Source organism: Ischnura elegans, chromosome 5 (assembly GCF_921293095.1).
Source record: "Ischnura elegans chromosome 5, ioIscEleg1.1, whole genome shotgun sequence".
Taxonomy (NCBI): Eukaryota; Metazoa; Arthropoda; class Insecta; order Odonata; family Coenagrionidae; genus Ischnura; species Ischnura elegans.
This window is the reverse complement of record NC_060250.1, coordinates 2,231,869-2,255,288: the sequence shown is the minus strand read 5'-3', so window position 1 is coordinate 2,255,288 and position 23,420 is coordinate 2,231,869. Positions and strand designations below refer to the sequence as shown.

Genomic DNA, 23,420 nt, shown 5'->3' with positions numbered 1-23,420 from the left:
ATACTTCTCTCAGATGGCGTGAGAGTGCAAGTTACCCGGAAGCCCCGTAAGAGATCGCACTGGTTGGGATGTCCCAATTCATGCTCCCTTGCGCTTGGCCGCCCAGAATCTGGCTGGCTAAATACATGATGCCTAATACCTAACAAGTTGGGACACGGCTTTAGTGAAATGTTTGGTGTTCAGGTTTTGCTCTTTCTCAGCCTTGGCTGAATTTTTTGTTGAAAGTAGCTCCACAGGTACATTATTTGTCATTATGATGGAAGTCAATTCGAAATAATTTACCTTATTATTACTTTTGTGTGATTATTTACTACTACATGATGACTTATTTACTAAAAAATGAAATTCAATTGAAATAAATATTATTTTTTCTGCAATTTAGCCCCCAAAATGGAATCTTCGAAACGATGCTCCACGTAGGCAAAGATTCGCTGTATTGTGGGGGTGGTCTATGCTATAATTTTGTTGTTCATTCATAGACATTGTTTGAGCCATAGATTTTGTCAAATAAACTTCAAATTTCATTTTTGTAGACTATAAACATGTATCCACTCTTCAATATCATTCATTATCCCATATTTACATAAAAATGCATCTTCATAGCCGTTTGATTCTGAAATAAGCCTGATTTTTCACAAAATTATGAACTGAAGAGCTTGGACAACAGTGGTTAATGTCATCTGATTAGAAAAAAATTTGTGTGCGAGATCCTGATATCATTTCGCAACTTTCCCGCACAGGGCAAATTTGATCAGGAAAAAAAACCTTTTTTCGGCCCACCCTTATATGCATACCATGCCTATGTTGCACATGCACGTCTCTGTGGATATTAAAGTATTCTCAACATGTACTTTTCATTCAAAGCACATATTTCTACTCTCTCCATTGTGATGCTTTCATTTGACCCTACCTGCAGCTCGAGGCGGGGTGTGTGCCACGTGACGACCTCTACTCCAAGGGAGGAGCCTGCACCACGCAACTGCACCGACTGTGGTGGTAATAGTGAGGTTGATCTGGGCAGTGGTGGGAGGGTCCGGCAGCCAAACACAAGCCAAATGCTGTTGTTGTGCTGCCATTCGGACATGTGCAACCACATTGACAGCCCTCAAATCCGCCTCAGGCTCACCAATGACTCCTTGTTTGTGGGTGAGTTGCTGATTTGTTTAATATGACCTTTCCTTGCGTTACATCGTACGCAAGCGAGTTAGAGATATTAATGGCATACAATACACTTTCAAGTGTTGATATTTAAATGATTGACTTCATTAATTTTGTGCTGATGATGAAAATAAACTAATAATTCGGATGCATCCTCCTACATTGCCAATATGTTCTATGAGGGAAAAAAGTATCCCAACAGAGTTTGTGCTGCCACCATCGCTTCACAGGAGAATGAATTACCTTTCTTACGGTTTATAACCCTGATAAAAATAAACTCCACCATGATGGGTACAGGAAGGGTAGCATCCTTCATGGTGGGTAGTTACCCTTGCACGACCCACGCCCTACCCACCATTAAGGGTAAGAGAAGGATAGAAAAATCCTTTGTGTACCCTTCCTTGGAACTCCTTCCCTTACCATCCGTGTACCCTTCCTCTACCCACCATTAAGGGTTAGGGAAGGATAGAAAAATCCTTCGTGTACCCTTCCTTGGAACTCCTTCCCTTACCATCCGTGTACCCTTCCTCTACCCACCATTAAGGGTAAGGGAAGGATAGAAAAATCCTTCGTGTACCCTTCCTTGGAACTCCTTCCCTTACCATCCGTCAACCCTTCCTCTACCCACCATTAAGGGTAGGGGAAGGAGAGAAAAATCCTTAGTCTACCCTTCCTTGGGACTTAGCATTTATAACTGAGGAAAACATATCGTGAGAGTGTCTCCTCAGCTACTTTCACCTGCTAAAGAGTATTGAGTTCCGTACAAGAACGTAAGCAGTCTTTGACAGAAAGATTTTGTAGTATAAGTTCGGTTGAGAAGCTAATTCTGTCAAGTACCTCGATAGCCATGGTTGTTATATCACTAGTTCATGATCCTCTAATATGTAGGTCCCGGGTTCAAGACCACGTGAAGGCTAATTTTTTTTCTGCCCTATAACTTTAGAAATCACTGTTGCAACTCATCCCCATTCGTTTTATTTAGTTTATTAGCGATTTTTTAAATTTTTATGTTAATTTATGAATTTTTAGTTTTTATATTAACCTTTTCGAGCCGAGCTCCTTCGCGGGATGTTGCTTTTGGCTCTACAAAGGGTTTGAGATTTTCTTTTTCGCTCCGTACGGAGTTTTTTTTCGGCTCGGGACTGACCAGGTAGTCGCTTCTTCCCCTTAATGACCTTTCCTAGTGGGGATAATCCTCGACCCTTTTCCCCGAGAGCAGCCCATCCCGGCGTACTTTTGCGGTCAGTTAATTGTTACCAGTGCAATTTTAATTTTTTTATATTGTCACTGTTGCATTAAATGTCAGTTCATCAATGTATTCCTTTCATTTTGCAATGCCTGTAGAACTTTTGAACGAAGTTCTACGGTTATTTTTAGGGCTTTCAGCAAAACGGCATTATATCATAGACCAACAAATACTTTAAAGGGAATGAAATCTTTCAATGTTCCTTTCAATATTATTTGAAAGCAAATTTGCTTGTATAAATATAAATTCATATTACGCACGAAATAAGAAAAAATACAAAACACTGTTTCTAGAATAAATTTCCAATCCTTCTTCGATCCGTTCGATTCGAGGATCGATTGATCCGTTACTAGCCCGGACATTTTCCCAGTGCAAGTTAAGTCCAGGAAATTTGCCTAACGCTCCTCTCGGCCAAGCAACTCCGAACAGGTCGAGAACGTAAGCAAAACTAACGAAAGCGAAACGAAAGGCACTTCAAGAAAAAAATCCTGGCTGTATAATTCCAAGAAAAAATGTAATTCCACCGAAACATCATTTGAAAAAAAATCCTTGCAGGAGGAGGAAGGGGAATGCATACAGAACATTTACGGTTTAATTTGAATACACGCCAAGAAAATTTTGAAAATAAAATGAGCTTTTCCGAGAAGAGTGAGGTTATCATCTTCCACGTACATATTTCAGTAGGAGAATACTTACACCAATATACTCTTGGGTCTTCCAGTTGGAGGATAAGTTTTTCCTAGAAAACATTAATGCGCTAATGTGTCCCGAAATAAGCCCGTGAGGGGCACAAAGCAGACCACCTGGATCCTGACCAGAGAAGCAAGATATGAGAGTAATTACCTGGGTGGTGCAGTTCTCTTTCATTCATGGTATGGGCTGCATCGCACAGCAGGGTTCCACAGAAACCATCCCTGGTATAGGTAGCGGAATGCGTACAGATATATAACGGCTAAATTTGAATACAGGCCAAGAAAATTTTGAAAAGAAAATGAGCTATTCCGAGAAGAGTGAGGTTATCACCTTCCACGTACATATTTCAGTGGGAGAATACTTACACCAATATACTCTTGGGTCTTCCAGTTGGAGGATAATAAGTTTTTCCAAGAAAACATTAATGCGCTAATGTGTCCCGAACTAACTCTGTGAGGTGCAACCTGACCAGAGATCAAAGATATGAGAGTAACTACCTGGGTAGAGCAGTTGTCTTTCCTGCAATGGTATGGAATGCTTCTCACAACATGTGTCTACGTAAAACATTCCTTATCATACATTATCGTACATTAAATTTACGAATTTTTAGGATATGCATTAATCAGTATTTATAGCGAAATTCGTTTATAATACCTTTGTATTCAAATGTTGGTAAGAGGTTATTAAAAATAGTCGCTGTAATTTTGGCTCACGACAAAGAACTGAGAGAATCATATTTTATTACATTACGAGGGCTTTTTTTTTTCATAGAAGTTAAATCGAATATTCTATCGAATTTCACCGCAAATGTACATCTAGAATGTAGCTAACAAAATAACGTATATTTTTAGATGTAAATCATTACAATATCGCTCCTACAAACTTGCTAGTGAGTTATAAAAATAACAATTAAACATCGAACCTTAGCGTCTCCAAAAATTGTTCTAGGTGATGATCAACTCCGTTAATATGAACGCTAGAATTCCGTTTAAAATTTGGAACCAATCGGCAGAACATACAGAATGTAATTCCTCGCATTGATTTTCAATAAATGCAACATGAACGTTTTTAGTTATTTTAACTTATAAACAAATAAGTGACCATGAGCACCTTCCTTGAGTGGGTCACTTAGTGCCGGGATGGGCCGAGATAATCCCCATGCGGACAATAGGAAAGGGTCGGACCTCTCACGCTGAGAGACCCTAATTGCGGCTGGGACCCACTTGGCATGCTTGACCGCGAAATCGTGAAAACACGGCCTTTGGCCTTTTGCTTCGAAAACGTCAAGCCGTGATAATCCGGCCTTCCTTCTTTAGCATCAGAAAATTCAGGCCGTGAAATCACGCCCTGCGTAGGGAAGAGGTTAATCCTACCCTTCCTGTACCCTCCATTGAGGCTGGCCAAACCCTTCCCGTACACTCCAGGAAGGAGAGGGTGTACCCACCAATGTTCTAAAATACCCTTCGTGTACCCTTGCTGAGGGGTACAGGAAGGGTACACCTATCCTCCCTGTACCCTTGCCGAAGGGTACACTTGTCCTTCCTGTACCCTTCATCGAGGCTGGCCAAACCCTTCCCGTACCCTCCAGGAAGGAGAGGGCGTACCCACCGATGTTCTAAAATACCCTTCGTGTACCCTTGCTGAAGGGTACAGGAAGGGTACACCTATCCTTCCTGTACCCTCAATGGAGGGTAAACCTCTCCTTAATGGAGGAGTTTATTTTTATCAGGGAATCCGTGGAACGAGATGAGGGAAATTCAAATACGATCTTTTTTCAGCCACCAAAAGGTCATTACGGTGAATTTGCCTGTCTATCGTGTCTAGTTTCTTTAGGACAACCAAATTAAATAAGGGTTCAAGGATATATAAACAAATAAATCATGATTTTAAAAAATATGAAAAATTGGTTACTTTCATTGGATTTTCTCGTATATTTAGCATCTGGTAACTCCCTATTCAGTGTCCATCAGTAATCTGGTAACATATGTTTTTCCAAGCTAATTTCAGGAACATATGTTGCTGAAATTTCCTTGGTGCTATTTTTCCAAATGTAAAATATCTTGGTTGAAACGCTTACTGTGTTCATCTCTAACGGGGCTGGGGTTTGGTGGAAAAAGGAAAGGTGTGAGTCGAGAAAATAAATTTTTAAATTCATATTGCAGCCCATTTTTTGGTTCAATTTAATTAGATAAGCCGATCGTGATAATTTTCAGCCAAGATATTTCCTAAAAAATGTTCATATACATTTCTGAATGCGTTCCATGCGCTTTTTTCCGTTGACTTCAATTGCTGTTGAAATTCCGAATCCTTCAGTGCTTCCCTAATCTGTGGCCCCATACAAATTCCTTCTTTGATATTTGCCTCACTTAATTGAAGGAATTTTTGTTTCAAATAAGTAAAACCAGCATCATTTTTGTCCCTGGCTTTCACAACATTTAAAAAAGTCCTTAATTATTATTCAGAGGTGGAAAAAGAATATTTTTCGGATCGATCGAAGGCTGACAAATTGTCACCCAGCAACATCTCTAAGACAGAAAAAAAAGATTTTTAGAGTAATTCCTGATGCTCAAATTCACTGCTTGCCATTGCTGCCTTGATTACGTCTACCAAATATTTATCCCGTCAATTTTGAGAGACAATACATTTTTGGATCCAGGAATGTCTTATTTATGTTCCGGACAATTTTTTTTTTTCAAGTAATAATATTTCTTTTCTCTGATATCCCACTCGCAGATGAAGCAACAACATTTCGTATAGATAAACTGTAATCCTAGTAGCATTGCAATTACTTTTAACTTTTTAAGTGGCCACAAATTTTCCATTTATATTTTTGGTAGTGATTTTTCTAAAAGTAACTACATATTCTCGTAAGATTCTTTCATTTCAGTTTCATGAGTTAACAGTATTAATGGGAGCTCATTGGCATTATGTAAGAGATTAGCCTTTAAAATAACCTAGCAGGAATAAATGAATAAACGCTAGTCATCTGATGTTGATTTCAAAATTTAGGGTATAGAGAGAACATCATCGCAAAAAGCAAACAGTGAGTGAGGAAAAAGGAGAAACAGTGGCGATATCGGGACATCAAAAGCATCCAGCAATATGTGGCGTTACGTCGTAAAATCTAGTTGATTGTTCACGTAAGCCCAGACATAGGGAAAAACTCCAACCGTCGGTCACATGCTGGATCAGGGAAAGACTCCACAAACAAGAAAATCAGCTCACAAGAAAAAAATTCCAAAAAATTATTTACGAGTTATTATCGTTCGATATCTATTCAAAGTAGAGTATTCAAAATCAGAAGTATTACAGAAAACAATGATAGTAATTCATGATCCCAAAGGAAACATTACCAGCTAAATACCAGCAGAATAATTGCTCTAAATTTGCCATGTCTCACTAGACATGCGTCCACGACCAGGCCACGAGCAGAAGAGAGGTTGCCTAAGCAAGACGAGACAGGATTTGAGGGGAGGGGTTTTTCCAAGCGGCGGAGGGGGTACTCCAGGCGAATTCAACTACTGCGCCACTGGTGCGTCACTGCCCCTGTAGAAGGGCCGCTCCGCAAAACATCATTCCCTGGTTTTGAGACAACAGCATACCACCCAGAATTTTCCCCTCAACTTCTAGGTTTGAGACATCAGTCGAATCAGAGGGATAATTCATTAGAACACATGGAGGGGAAGGAGATACTGGGGTGAGGTGTTGGAGGGAGATAGAGTTGTGATAGGACAATGGTAAAACTTCTCACTCCAAAGTGCAATACTAAGGCCTTAGCACCGATTTCCCCTTGCTTGCCAAGGAGTAAGTATTCCTCCGCAGTAGTCCTATATAAGTCTTGGATTGCAGGTAGGTTGGTTCGGGGTTGTTTCGGGGCTGTTTCAGAGGCTGATTCCAGAGGCTGAGTTTCCAGAGGCAGGGTTTCCAGAGGCAGGATTTTCCAGAGACAGGATTTTGCGAGACAGGGCATTTTGCTACAGGGCCGTTTTGCGCGAAAATCCTTTGCGCGAAAAACCTTAGCGCGAAAAGTCCTTGGCGGGAGAAGTTATGTGGATAAGTTCGGAGGAAGTTCGAGGAAGTTCGAGGAATTTCTGGGGGGGGAGGGGTACCAGAAATTTTTGGGGGGCGGGGGGGAACACTAAAAAATGCCACAAATTTCCAACCCTTTAGTCGTGGTCCTAAGATTTCACCCTGCTTTTTGGATAAAATTTAAATCGTGCACTAGATCATTTAAATCCTCTTGCATTATAAAATGACGTCCATCAGATGTACTCAGTCCAAAATTTGGGTCCTCTGAGTTTCCGAATCCTTCCTTATCACGTTCTTGATTACTTTCTGAATCTTCGTAACGATTAACATATGTACTCCATTGTTTCGGGCACTTGTTAATTTTCGGAATGAGGGAACAGTAGTAACGCTAATTCAAAGTTGTCTGGATATTTTACTGTGTGTTTTGACTTTGGTGTAATTCCTTTCATTTTTTCAACCAAAAAAAAAGTCTGAAAAAGGATCTGCCAAATCATGGGGATGGAAAATTCCTTATCACGTTTTCCCTAGGTCCAACCAGTAAGAAGCCCTGCACTCATGCCACACAACACATGAAGACCCCATTCTTTATCTTGGCCACCCTACAGGCAGTCAAAATAAAGCTTATAACACTGTCTGAATAAGGGAGTAATTTTCTGCCTTTGAGCCTTAAAAGTAATTTCACCGTACATATATAGGTAACAAAAGTAATCAGCATGGTTCACGCACTATCTATGCCTTATTAAGGCTAATCCATTTCTCAGTGATTACATTGCATAAGCTGCAATTTCCTGCAATCATCTAAAATCTCAAACTATGTATCTTCAGAGTAACATACTTCATGCACTGACAGCTGGTCACATGCTAATGTGAAGTGGCAGCTGAGTCAGCATTGCTTTGAACAAAATGATAGGGTATTACAATTTTAAACATAAATTGACAGGATAGGTAGGAAATTTAGAAAGTAATTTTCTTTCCATACGGACAAAAATTTGTTTACATCAATTTGTTTTGAAAAGTAGAGAAATATAGTGTAGGAAATTACTTATTGTTTTTGATAAATTACATTCTGTACAAGAAATTTCAGTGCTATCAAAATAGAAAGTGTGGTTGTTATTAATTTCATAGTCAACGTTGGCACATAATGCCATTTTTAAAAGATGATCCTGTCTTGTTGCTGATACGTACATGATTTTAGTGATCAGATTTTTAAACAAACCTTACATAAAAGATAGGTAGATAAAAATGATTTTATTTTCATTGTATGTGATGGCGATAACTTTTTACTTTTGTATTTTTCTTTTTTTTCCGTTAATGTCCTTTTTAATGTGCAATGTTGTCCGTAAGCTGGTGCATCAAAGGCCGTAAACAATACAATATGGAGGATAAATGCAATTTAAGGTATTTCTTATTCAAATATTTGTCTTACTAAAATCACGTTTCATTGAGTGACTAAGTTATTTAGCTGTAAACATTATCAAAATCTTGAAATTTACAATGTCTTGTCCATCAAAAGCTATCATCTGCTAGTCACCAGATGATTTTATTGCGCATTACATTGGATATTAAAGCTGCTTGGAGATGTTTGTGTATCCCAAATCATTAAAACTTTAAAGAGAGGTATTCCTGAAGTGATATCATTCACGATCATGATAAATAATCTTTCAATAAAATTCGTCATACTAGCCCCAATTCATGCTAAGGATCTCCATCTTGCGAATTTGCACTAGATATTGAAAACCATTGTGGGGCCATAATGGCAACCCACTATGACCACAGTACGGCCACATTGTGGCCATAATTGTTGTGTTGACAGGGATGTGCTGTAGTACTTAAACAAGTAAGCAATATTAAAACATAAGGATCAGGTGTTATCCATCTTAAATTTTATATGCTAAACAAAAATTTATTTGTACAAAGATGTATGTATAGCCCTCTGAATAAAGAAAAACAAAACGACTAGGACACATTATAGCGAATGAAGGTGTCATGAACGCAGAATTGAGTTATTTTTTATGTATTAAAGGTAACAGACAATGATAAATAAAATTTAACAATACATAATTTCAACTCCAGCACCTTGAAATCAGCTATAAATAACTGTTTTGGTTACTGATATGGGTACCTGTGGGAATGTGGTCTCTGTGATTGGCTCTTAATGCCTGAGTGGTTTTTTGTCTTTCTCAGGTTCATCAGGCTCACAGCATGCTGGGGCCGTGGAAAATGGTGCTGCGCCAGCCCTTTACAGTGGGCACGATGGCTGGTTCCGCGTCGCCACCATTGTGGTTCCCATTTGCGGCTCGTTCATCCTCATCATGCTCATCTTCGTAGCGTTCAAAATTCTGCGACGCGACTCAGAGGATCAGAAGCTCAAGCGTGGAGGAGGGAACAAGCAGGAGAAAGCGCCGTGGAATCGCTCTGCCATGTGGGATGAGGGTGGCCTTCAATGCACTCGGACTCAAAGGCTGCTCTTGCATGACCACCCCACGCTCAGTGCATCTAATGCTCCAAGTGCCAAAGTGCAACTCCTGGCTGACAGTGCCAAGGCGAAGCAACGCCCAAATTACCTCGACTATCTCTTCTTCTTGCCACAAGTCAGGATGATGGGGGTAGAGAAGGGCAAGAAAGCCTCTGGTGTGAACACAATGGCTACGGAAACGGTGTCATTGAGGGAGCAGGCGTGAACAGAAGCGGTGGTCGTGTGGTGTGACTGCTCAAATGGCTGTGAAACAAACATCATCCACGGATATTCCTAGACACGAGATAGGTGTGATGTAACATGGACTGGTGGTTGCACATACTTTGACCAATAGACAATCTTGTGCTGCTCTTCTCCCAATTGTGATATTGTGTACAAAATTAGTGGATAATTTGTACTACAGCGGGTGCATTTTTCTGGTACTCAACTAAACTCAAGGAAAAGATCTTTGCCATCTCTTCTACCCAATTGCTTGGCCTTGAATCAGTGTCAAAAGTCAATGTATCTGTGTTCATTGTAGCAATTTCCTCCTGATCCAGTCAGGCATCTCTTGAATTTGAATTATGTAGATGTAAATTCAACGGTGTAGCTTTTAAAATCTTAAAAAAAATTATTGGTCTAGATAATTAGTGGTAATGCAATATTTTTAATGACTGCATTAAATAAAATAGTGCTGAACATATTTTCCCTAAAATATTTTCAGCTTTTTGAGGCTTTTTATCTTGGAAAAATTACTAGAAAATAATCATTTACTTCACCATGAAGCAATGAATGCTTTGATTTTTTGACCTGAGATTAAGGTCTATTTTTTTACCTTTTTATATTGAAATAGTGAGTGTTATAAACTACTTAATGCTATTTCTTCCTAAAGAAGTTGAAATAGGCATTTGGTTATCTAATATTGCTTGGAGCACCAATTGCCTTGAGAAATATTTTCATCGACATGTAAGTGGATGTATAGCATATCGATGGCTAAGTTCTAACAACTTATATATTTCAAAAATAGCAACTTTTCAGGAGAGCAGAAATACGATTAATTTCTTTTACTTGCACACTGAAATTAAAAATCAAAAGTTCATAAAACTGGAAAAGAAGCATTCATTTGCAAATAAAGAGTTGTTCTTTGCATGTATTTTATTTTTTTAATGTTATTACACTTTGTTTAAGATACCCATCTGAAACTGAATTTCAGATACGTGTTGTTAGAACTAAGCCATCGATATGCATTATTTAGCTACATAATTTCATGCTCAATTCTTTTTCGTAAGAATCTGTGGCAGACCAATTGCTTCCCCAACAGCCACCCCTGAAGATTAGACTGTAAAATCTGAATAATCTTAATTACATGGTTACTTTTGAGCATTAATTCCTTTGCTCATTTTTCTTTAAATTATACCATGAACAAATATCATTGGCCCATTTGCCATAAATGCATAATTTGAAGAAGCAAAAATATTTTCACAATTTCTGCTCTGTTAAATATTTCACCCAGTGGTCATTCAATGCATTCCATTTTTGAGCATAGAATTGTTAGAATCCAGGTTATTCTACTCCAACAACCTCCCTTTTCTTGGTTAAATCACCTGTCTAATTTAGTTATAACCTTTCGCGTGTACTTTTTGACTGGGCAGAATTACTGATTATGTCCCTCTCTAGCAGGGGCGCCGACTTATAAAAACTATTGGGGGGGCCCATATCGGAGGTCTTGCCCCGGGAAGAGGTTAAATTCAAAGTGTGTCGCAGCACCGAAACACTATCATGATTCACACCACTTGATTCAGTTAACCTGCTTAGCCTTATAATTATTTGCTTTAACACATTGTTGAATTTATTTTAAAAGGTAACTATCGTCAAACATGGGAAATAAAAATTACCTATATATTTTTGTGATTTCACAAAGCATAATATAACTTAATTATTTCCTTGAATTATTGAGGGGGCTACGCCCCCCCAAACGAATCTTTGAGGGGGCTCGGGCCCCCTCAGGCCCCATGGAGTCGGCGCCACTGCTCTCTAGACTTGATATTTAGAGTACTTGCATTATTCTCTTTTTGATCGGTTTAAGTGTTCTCACCATCTAGAGTGACTGACGACTTGCAATGGCTGGTTCGGAAGCATTCTTTAAAGCGGTCTGAAGGATGAGGGAAGCATTGTTGAACGGTACCTCAGGTTCTTTCTGATCTTTTTGTCGTTCATCTGATTTTTTAAATACATTCAGCTGATGGTTCATTTAGAGGGATTATTTTATACTTTTAAATTAGTCAAATGGTACTATGTAGGATGTTTTTCATCTTCCTAAAAGATTTATTGAATGAGATACTGAAGTGTGTGAGCATGGAAACATTCTTGAAGATCTGTGGAAGATTGATATTTTTCTAGTCATGTTTCATTTACCAAATAATATTGTCTTAACTTATGTTAATTTCTCATTTCGCCTAATTGGCTAAATATATGTGCCTCTGTTATTTATATGATGGAAATATTTTTGTGGTTGTGATAAAATAAACACAATCAGTTAGAACTTATAATTATTGTCTATATATGTGTGATTGTTGTTGTATTATTTCTCTCTTATGAGTCATAACCAACCCAGACGGCACAGAACCCTCCGTATCTAATTCGTATGTACATAGTACCCATTGACTAAGGGGATACTATGCCGCTTCGTCGCTTTTCGTCAATGGATAATTTCCGTTCGCGGGCTGTCGACGAAGCGCGTACGCAGCATGTGAATGTCCGCTACTAAGCACGTACGATTGGATACGAAGCGCGCAGGAACACGGCACTCAGGCTAATCTCAATCGATTAGGTCGACATTAGATATATCGTAACTCGAACGATCGAAAAATGTATCGAACGCAACACAATCGATAGCTACCGACCGTAGCGAGAACCTTGATACGAATCATTATGAATTGTAAGTTCTCAATAGGTAAATAACACCATATCATGAATTCTAATTACCATGAAAGACTCACGACCGACAAAGTTTTGTCGGTTGTGAGTTTTTCATGGTAATTAGAATTCATGATATAGTATTATCTACCCATTGAGAACTTACAAAACTTACTCGGCCACTTAAATAACTCTGCGAAAAATGAGATTCTCATGGCTAATTCACGCACCCCCAGCATCCAGCATTGTTAAGTGGCTCGTACTTACTTGGAAACCTTGAGATGTTAATGAGAGTAAATTCTTATTAATTTTGACACTAAATAAGACATCACATAGCCCACGAGCATTAAAAAGCTTACCCTAAAGCCTAACGAAATAAAATTTTTAAATAAAAATTGCCGATGAAACAGGATTGCTGACACATCTGCTATTAGTATGATCGAATTCATCAAAATGCAAGCAAAAATTAACGTATAGTTCAGTCTCAGCTACTAAAACTTACCCATATCAGGCGCTAAAGTATTTGAAAAATTATTTGGGACGAGTAAAAGTCCCTAGGTCACTGCAGTAAATGTATCACCCTATTAAAAATATGAAAGTCCTGCCAAATCACCAGCATAAACACTTTGTAAAATAAAACATGTTATCTCTTAGATCACACCTCCGATTTTATACTTACCTACTTTGCATGAAGTCACCACCGCAAGAAATTTTAAAGAGGCAGGAAAGAAAAAACCCACAGAAATACAATACATATATTATGTATTTTCTATTGTCAACCACAATAATATTTCCAATTTTCTCTTCTATCCCACATCTAATTTAGCGAAACAATTACTCTTATTCTCTTTCGAATAGAAAATTATTTAAAAGAGGACTGTCTACAAACTATCGTCAATACTTTCTCCGATGAACGTCCACTATCACTGCACCAACTTGCACAAATCAAATCCACATCCACAAATATGTCACTTCTGCCACAATGTCTGTCTTCTTGGCGACAGGTAACAGTGAAGCAATGGTACCTTCCTCCAATCTGGGCACCTCCAATTCAGCAAGAATTTTCTCCTCGTCTTCTCGTCCAAGGCCACAGATTATTTTCTGATATCACAAGGTGCGATGTGAAGCTCACACACCTAAAATTAATAAATAATAAAATACCATGTAACTTATTAGGTCAAATCATTTCCAATTTTTGGTATTTCTGCATGAGAAATCAAATTACTAGGCTCGTAAATATAGTAAATATTTTTATGCCTGATATTTTTATTGTTTTAAACTATAGCATAAGATAATTTGAAATGATGGAAGCCGACGTGTAATACGCCATAGGGCAAGCTAAGAAGCAATATTCGATCCTATAAACTTGGCAGCTTATTCCTAGTTTCTTCTTTAACCACACGTTTACCGAATGAATTAATACAAAAAAGACAACTAAAATGCAAGAATTTTCAAAAGAATTGCTGCTACAATATTTTGAATCACCATTTTTAGTACTGAATAGTACTATAGTACTTCAGTACTGAATAGTTCGGGATGTTGATGCATCAACATCCCGAAGCCACTTCTATAACTTAAAATTACATCCAAATAATTACAGCGAGAAAGAGTACATACCTCACAGCTTTTCGTAGGGGTGAAATGTTTTCTTCTTTTCGCCCAAATGCACTTCTTCTTCAACTCAGGATCTTTTGGAAAGCTAAAACCTTGAACCATGTCCCGGAGTTTCCATTACGTCATCCCGACAATAAACACACGAAAGGCATTTTTAACAAAAATATCTCACAAACACGTTTCTGAAGCCCAGTGAATGAAATTAAAGAATAAGGGAAACTTCACTATTACCAGACACTCTATTTTTCACAAACTTAACCACAAAAATCCCTGAAATGTGATAAGACGTTACGTAAACGACGCGATCTCCAACGCCTTGTGCTAGCTTGTGAAGACATGTGATCTTTCTAGGAGGATATGGCACGATGGCACCACCCGCGAAAGAAAATAGTCCCAGACCGAATACAGTTTTATCGATGAGATACAATTTTATCGATGCATATGAATTTGCCAGTCCTCTTGCATCTTTTTTCGTCATTAAAGGAAATAAAGAAACAAAACCTTCTAAGTAACTTCCTAAGCGCGATTTTTGTATCTTGATTGTCCACCCTCGTATTTAGGTACGAAAACTTCCTGTGCCGTCTGGGAAATGAATAATATTTTTATAGAACATACTCAGGGAAAAATTTTTGCTTTGCAACTGCTTTGGAACCCTTTTGAAACTGCTTTGGAACACCAAAATCTGCATTGGAACTGGTGTGAAACTCATTTTCACTCATTTGTACCAAAAATTAGAAATATGAAGACGTTTGTAACTCATTTGTGATCCCCTTAGGAACTCCTTTGTACAGAGTATGTTCGTTTGGAACTGCTTTCTACTCATTTGGAACTACTTTTGAACGATTCGGCAGGATTTCCAGACGTCATCATTCGTATTGTAATAACTGCTGTGTACGGAGAAAATTCATTTGGAACTCCCTTTGAACGAGATGACAGGATTTCCGGGCGTCATCATTCGTATTGTAACTGTTGTGTACTGAGAAGATTCATGTATAACGGCTTTCCATACGTTTGTAATTCTTTGTGAACAAATCCATGCGATTTATATACGTCATAATTTGTTTTGGAACTGTCTTCTACGCGCCAACATACCATGGCCAGGTTCAGTCTGATACGTTTGGTCGAGAAAACGAAAATTCTTTAATATATATATGCAATAAAAATGCATTAGTGGTTTAATAAGAAATAATCGCAAGTCAGTTAATAGAAACGGAACTCCCAAATAATCACTCGAATTAGTTTAAAAATTATTCTATTTTCCTTGTGGCTTAAATCGTATTTTTGGGTCCGATTTGAAATGCGACAAGATTATCTTCACTACGTACCGAGAATTTTGGTTGCGTATAATAAAGGTATTCAATAACAAATTCATAGCGCTCCCCAGTAGCATCTTTTGTCGGCCCGACTTCGGTTCGACATCGTTTTTGTGTCGTATATGTCGGCGGGGAAGTGAGTGGGATGAGGGATCGTGACGTCATGGTTGGGACTGCAGACGATATTCCGTATGCGCGCTTGAGATATTTTAACGCTCATACGCTGCAAAGTCGCTGAAAAGTGACGATATTGGGCACGCAAAATGATTATACACTTAATAAACATATTTTTACGATGAACTAAGGCATTTTATAGCCTTGACTCTGCGCCAAAAGCTAAATAAATCAAGACGAAGCGATCGCATTAAATACATTTATTAAGCATGTAATTTTAATAACTTTGCATGGAGCAATATTCATGAAAATTGGCACACTTATGGGGAAATTGCCCAAGATTTTTTTGAGTGTAAGCAATATTTTACAATTTTGACCTTTTGACCTCACAATGTGGGTCCAAACTTGAATTTGCCCTATGGGGTTTAAATGTTTAAAAAGTCGAGATAGAAAAAGTCTGAATTTCATTGACCAAGATGTCAACTCCTAGGTTTTTGGACCAGAGAAACCCGAAAATAACACTTTTATTTACGAAAATTTAACCGTTGACCCAGTAAGGTCACCGTCAAGGTCATAAGGGTGGCAAAAAGAGTAGCATACCGACAAAGGTGTCGATCCATGGATTTTATAGGGCACCCAAGTCATTGCGGTATTGTCCAAATACCCGTATTATTCACTAATTGACCTCCAAGGTTAATACGGAGGTCAAAGACCATAGAGGTAAACGTCCGGCCATCGTGACACCCAGGTTTCGAACCATATGTTTTGAAGGTGCCAAAGTCGATTTTTCAGTTAATAGATCCGTATTGTTGATTTTTTTGACCACCGAGGTCTCAAAGGTCATAGAGTTAAATGTCTGGCCATCATGACAACCAACGTGTCAAACCATAGGTTTTGAAGGGTGCCAAAGTCTGTTACGCAGTTCATTCATCCGTACAACAATTTATTTTGACCTCCGAAAGTCGTAATGGGGGTCAAAGGTCATAGAGATTTTAGCCGACCGCTTTGACTTTCTGACTTGATTCAGATATTTTAAACTTCATTCACCTCTTAGATTACCAAAATTTTATCACCCTCAATAACTTCAATAGCATTTTAAAAAAAGGTGATTGATTGTTTTTAAACTCTAGCTAAATTTGAGGATTATTTTTCAAAACTATCTTCTACAACTGTAGGGCATTAAGCCTGATATAGAAAGTAGGAATTCATGGTGTGGTATAATTTAAAAATTCTATCTACAGCTGACGAAAGAGGTAACTAGCTCGTTTTTCAGTAACCAAGTATTTTCTTATACATGCGACTTCCGCAGTTTCAAAAAATTCTTTCAGCATTTGAAGACGCACAGTGTAATGTAAAAATAGAAATATATTTTAATGACAATATTTTTCATATCTGCGGGCAAAAACACAGCAACTGTTTGAACGGCGTTATGTATCATGTGCGCTGCAAAACCGATCTGATAACTTGTGATGTACATGCCTTTGATCTGAAGGAATGACTATAAAAATAGCATGGAAAGACATCCTAATGCTAATGCTAGTTTCTTTTCTTCGTCTCCATAAATTGTTTTTACTAAAAATATCTGTATTTTGGAGGAAGATGCAGCAGTATTTAAATATTTTTTATGCTCTTGCGTCTCCAAGATTTCGAAATTTTATACTGCCGTGAAAAATAGAAAATTATCCGTTATATTTCACACATTTGACAGAGTAATCGCTTCTGGATTTTTTAATAAAATGAGATTTATTTCATAGATGATCGTTGAATCCGCATCCTCTTTTCTTAAGTATTGTGACAAGAATATAAAAAATTAAATTATGTCGTAAATTGTTTAAAAAAATTAAATTGAAAACTCTGTAAGTACATACGTACAACATTACATGAAAATATTTAATAAGTTATTCAATATATTAAATATAATTGATTGTTATAAAGCAAATTTATTTTTAAAATTATTTTAATCCAATCCTCTCTTTCTTTCTAATTATAAATATGTTAATAGGTATTATTTATTCCCAGAATTTTCCGTAGCGTACGTAAATCATAGGTGTCACTTGCAAAGCCGGCGACCTTTTTCCACCATCGCAATATATAAATAACACGAGAGCTATCTGCTAAGTAAAAAATTATGCATTTATGAAATAACTAAATTACTTACCTAAATAACATGCTGATTTGTTGACATCCCTTTTTTGTAGCGTTAGCGCGCAGTTCAATTTGCATCGCATAATTGACCGTTTAAAGATTACTATATGCGAAGGCGTTGCCGCGTTACTTCGTGGACGACCGGCAAATTCTTTACACCATGACCCTTTTCCTATATAAAATTCCCCCGTTTACAACTTTTATGCAAGATTTCATGTTTTTATAACGATGTTCCGAATGATGCTAGATCGCTAACGAGATAAGAAAAAAATCTGCGGAAGTTTACAAAGGGCTTTGTCTTCATTTTACAGCCACAATATTTTTTCGTCGCCGCCAATGCCGAAAAAGGCCACTGTTTATTAATTGTAAGTTCACTAATCCAACCATGGCTGAGAAAATACTTCTCGTACATAACGCAATATACATTAGTACTTTTAATTGAAAAATAGCGAAGAAAATGGCCAAAATACCGCAGTGATACAGTGAATCCCCATTCGTTGCCATGCGCTACGACGATGAGCGTCCCAACCGTGACGTCACGTCGCTTTAAAAGTGGGTGGGGAAGGAAGGGAGCGGAGGGGAGATGTTGGCCACACGGCGAGATATGGGTAGGGGTGGGGAATGGCGGGTCTAGTTCTTATATGGTCTAAGCTCTTAGTCTTAGACCATTTAAGTAATTTATATGGTCTAAGACTAATGCCTTGTTTCCACTACGAAGGGTCTACAGCGGTTAGGGGATGATGGGTAACCTGACCAGCGTTCCAACGGGAAGTTTGTCCGAATACCCTGCCGGGAACAGAAGTTTGGGGGAGGTAAATAGTTGAGTAACGAAATAGCGTGTGATGAAAATGTAGGTTCAAGTAGCTAGATTGTTGCATTTGATCAACATTTATTTAATGCTGTGGCGAAATTGGATCCGCCTCCGGAACAAATGGAAGAAGAAATGCGACGGAGGAGGAACCTGAGGGCCTATATTATAAATAGGTTACGAAGAAAACCCCGGCATTACATTAGAAGAAGTTGACGGTTTGTTAGCAGTCACGGGTTTTGGGATGGAGATGTTCCCAAATGACCAGATGCTTTTCAAAAAACATATCGTATTCAGCGGGATACATTTCAAATGCTGTGCAATAGAATAAGGACTAGCATCGTTAAAATAAGTACGCGCACGCGAGAAGCTATTCTCGTCCCTAAAGGATAGCGATTGCACTGTACTACCTCAAGTTTGGGTCAGATCTTGCAGTGGTGGAGGTATTCTGCGATGTCAACATAGGCCGCTTTTATACCCGAGCAGCTAAGTCTGCCCACACCTGTTTGTGGCCTTTAAATGTACCCCGAAACCTCCGTTGGATATTTTCCTCTTCATAAATCGAGAGCAAGATCTCCGTCTCGTCGTCTAAAAAATTCTTTCTCTCAGGATTGGCCATCCCCGCTCTTATTAAAAAAAAATGTGTACTCGCAACGTTTTTCCTGCCTTCAATAATTGCCTGATCTCGTGGTTGTTAGACGAAATACGTTCGTCAATTGCTCACTAGATCAGGAAACTAGCGTTCCCACTACGATTTCTAACCCGCGTTACCTGCTAACCCGCGTCAGCCAACCCGGGTTACAATTCTGACCGGGGTTGGCGCTAACTGCCGTTTCCACAACGATATGTAACCCGGGTCAGCGCTAACCCGCGTAAGAAGGGCGTAGTGGAAACAAGGCATTATGCCCTTGACGGTGACCTTACTGGGTCAACGGCTGAATTTTCGTAAATGAAAGTGATTTTTTCGGGTTTCTTGTGTCCGAAAACCCAAGAATTAACATTTTGGTCAATGAAATTCAGACATTTTTCAATCTCGATTTTTCTAGGAGGGGGGGGGCAAGCCAAGTTGTGACATTTTAGCATGGAAAAGATGAATGAAACCAACATTATAAGAACATTATAACAGCGCTTTTTTAGTTTATGAGATTAATTCATTGAAAAAATAGTTTTATTTCAGTTACTTAACTTATACTAATACATATCATTTTTCGTTCATGGTTGGAAGAAAATTTGTTGAATACTTTCGTTTTAATTCAGTACTGATTTTGCTTAAAGACTTTTGCGATTTTTGCTTCTAGGGGGACAGCTGCTCCCCCTGCCCTTCGCTGGGTACGATCATGTTTACATATGACATTCTTAATCAATTTATTTAATACGATTGCTTCTCGCTTTATCTTGATTTACTTAGCTTTTTGCGCACAGTCAATGTTATAAAATGCCTTAGTTCATCGTAAAAATATATTTATTAAGTGAATAATCATTTTGCGTGCCCAATATCGTCACTTTTCAGCGACTTTGCAGCGGATGAGCGTTAAAATATCTCAAGCGCGCATACGGAATATGAATATCGTCTGCAGTCCCAACCGTGACGTCACGCTCCCTCATCCCACCCACTTCCACGCCGTGCGATGTTGGCCACAGCGTTCCGCCCGAATGGCAGGTCTACTTAAATGGTCTAAGCTCTTAAGCCGTGTCCAAATTGGCCATTTGGCTATGCCAATTCCAGGATTTAGCCACGACGCCATCTTGGAAGGATGTCCCAACTCGTTAGCCAGCGGGTGCGGTCCAATGAATGCTACTTTCGCTACCAGACGCTACAGACGGAAGTGCTCCGGAGCACCGGTCCATAGGCGCTACGTTCGCTACGAGAATTTCTTTTCGGACCGGTCAGGAGCGAAGTCAAGATGGCGGAAATGAACGAGGGTGGGCAAACTAGGATTATGAAATCGAAGATGTGGTTTTAATTGCGAATCGAGGTGACTATGATCATTGAATATTAATAAATATATTTGAATATCATTAAAATGAATTTTATTTTTCAATACCGAGGCTCCACATAGTATAGGAAGAAACTTTGGACTGTATTTATCACACCAACCCTCGCCTACCCTTCTCAATGAAACTCATTACCCTAGTAAAGGAAAAAGTAGGTACTCTACCGTTTTCCCAGTTGAAACATATTAACTTATAATGGCTAACGACTATTAAAAAACATTAATCTATTTCATGTATATCCTATTTTTCTTCAGATTTTAATTTATGGCATGAGTAAATTTGTCGATATATGTTCTTACAATCCTTTCTTTATATTACATGCCCCTTTTAATAATTTTTGTTGCCTTTTGTATGTAAAGGCTGCTTCCAAAGACATTTGAGTTCATTTTGTGGGAGATACGAGAATGTTTGTCGATATTTAGTTCTTGCTATATATTTATTTAAATCACAATTAAATTTACATCTATTTACTAAGTGCGTCTACTCCGTTACTTTGTAGTCACTTATATAGGAGAAAGGCGTCCACATTCAGCGTCCATCATCTGCAACGTGAGTAAACTCTCCATTGCCTCAGTGCATTCCCTTCGAATTTCCGCCAAAAATTGACTCGCTCCTCCGCTGACCCAAGTTTTCAGGGGAGCGTCTGGAGCTGGTCCGGAGCGAGGCGGGAAACGGGTGTATGACGTTTGCCGTGACGTCACAGCCTAACCTGTAGCGCTCCGTAGCGAATAACGGACCGCTTGGTGGCGCTCCGAAGCATTGGTAGCGTTCAACGGACCGCACCCCATAAGGGAGGGAATTTAGGCAGCTAACGCGGCCGCCAGATTTAGGCATCGAGGAGTGCATCCTTCGCCCCACTTTTCCCATGATTCAAAGCGTGCAAAGCGTCTTCAGGAGAAAGGGCATCATGGCTGTCAACAAGGGATAGTACTTGTTTGCAAGTAGTGTTGATATTTTGAGACTTGTTCGAATAATTATTAATTTTTATTTTGTTTATAATAATTAAATTGCGTTAATGGAAGAGTAAGAATTACGGATAAATTACTTAAAGAGAAGACGGCGTTAACGTTAATGCTAATTAATGTTTATATGCTTCTTATGTATGTATATGTTATTTTATAACTTTTTATACCGATCACATGTTATATTTTACTACCGTTTACCTTTTTAACGTGTTAAATAATGCTTGTTGATGTTTATATGCGTCTAATATATACTTTATTATGTAACACTGTCTAAATTCTTGTTTATGTAGCACTTTTTCTGCATTAGGTTAACACCCATAAGAATAAACAATTATTATTATGTTATTGGACAAAGTCCCGAAATTGGAATCGGAATAAGTGACAAAAATTAAAATCTAGTGATTATAAGATGATACCGAAACCTGATTTATGTACGTAAACCATACTTTAAATAAATTTTGAAAATAATTCCCAAGTCAGACGGTAACCGTTTTGAATAGACTAAATAGACCTGTTCTTAATAATACAAAACTAGAAATTAAATTAAATTTCTAAAATATAAGGAATTCGAAAAAGTACTTGGTTGAGAGACGATTGAAATATTACAAACCAATTAAAAGGAATATACGCTAACATTTCGCCACAAACTTAGCTAAAACCTCTTTAACAAAACCATACAGAACTAAAAATACGAATTTGAAAGTATACCCCTACTTTACTATTACAAAAAGGTTGTCTAAGATACTAAAATTATGATTAAATACTCTTCTCCGACATCTAGTACTCAAAATTACTTGACACATCACATTTTAACAATTTAGGGTGGGTTTTGTTCATCATTTGTTCAAATCATTCCGATTATCTCTTGTTTTGCATTGGCCTAGTGCCCAGTAGATGGCAGCACCTGCGTAAGGAGGTAAGGATGTCCCAATTCATGCTCCCTTGTGGTTGGCTGCCCAGAATCTGGCTGGCTAAATACATGATGCCTAATGGCTAACGAGTTGGGACACGGCTTTATGCTCTTGCGTCTCCAAGTGCTTCGAAATATCATACTGCCGTGAAAAATAGAAAATTATCCGTTATATTTCACACATTTGACAGAGTAATCGCTTCTGGATTTTTTAATAAAATGAGAATCACTTCTTAGATGATTTTTGAATCCGCATCCTCTTTTCTTATGTATTGTGACAAGAATATAAAAAATTAAATTATGTCGTAAATAGTTTAAAAAAATTTAATTGAAAACTCTGTAAGTACATATGTACGAATTTACGTACAACATTACATGAAAATATTTAATAAGTTATTCAATGAATTACATATAATTGATTGTTTTATAGCAAATTTATTTTTAAAATTATTTTAATCCAATCCTCTCTTTCTTTCTAATTATAAATATGTTAATAGGTATTATTTATTCCCAGAATTATCCGTAGCGAACTTAAATCGTAGGTGTCACTTGCAAAGCCGGCGCTAGACCTTTTTCCACCATCGCAAAATATAAATAGCACGAGAGCTGTCTGCTAAGTAAAAAAATATGCATTTATGAAATAACTAAATTACTTACCTAAATCATAAGAATGCTGATTTGTTGACATCACTTTTTAATAGCACTAGCGCGCAGTTCAATTTGCATCGCATAATCGACCGTTTAAAAATTACTATATGCGAAGGCGTTGCCGCGTTACTTCGTGGACGACCGGCAAATTCTTTACACCATGACCCTTTTCCTCTCTAAAATTCCCCCGTTTACAACTTTTGTGCAAGATTTCATGTTTTCATAACGATGTTCCGAATGATGCTAGATCGCTAACGAGATAAGAAAAAAATCTGCGGAAGTTTACAAAGGGCTTTGTCTTCATTTTACTGCCACAATATTTTTTCGTCGCTGCCAATGCCGAAAAAGGCCACTGTTTATTAATTGTAAGTTCACCAATCCTACCATGGCTGAGAGAATACTTCTCGTACA

At 38.1% G+C, this 23,420-nt stretch overlaps 1 protein-coding gene across 1 annotated transcript in view; it reads left to right on the top strand.

The window, feature by feature from the left end:
• Nucleotides 1–10,628, top strand: part of LOC124158420 — a 60,854-nt gene extending 50,226 nt beyond the window's left edge. The window contains exons 3-4 of the mRNA XM_046533499.1: nucleotides 917–1,146; nucleotides 9,311–10,628. Of these exons, the coding sequence (XP_046389455.1) occupies nucleotides 917–1,146; nucleotides 9,311–9,807 (727 nt within the window). The 3' untranslated portion in view covers nucleotides 9,808–10,628. The remainder of the gene's footprint in view (nucleotides 1–916; nucleotides 1,147–9,310) is intronic.
• The last annotated feature ends 12,792 nt before the right edge of the window (nucleotides 10,629–23,420 follow it).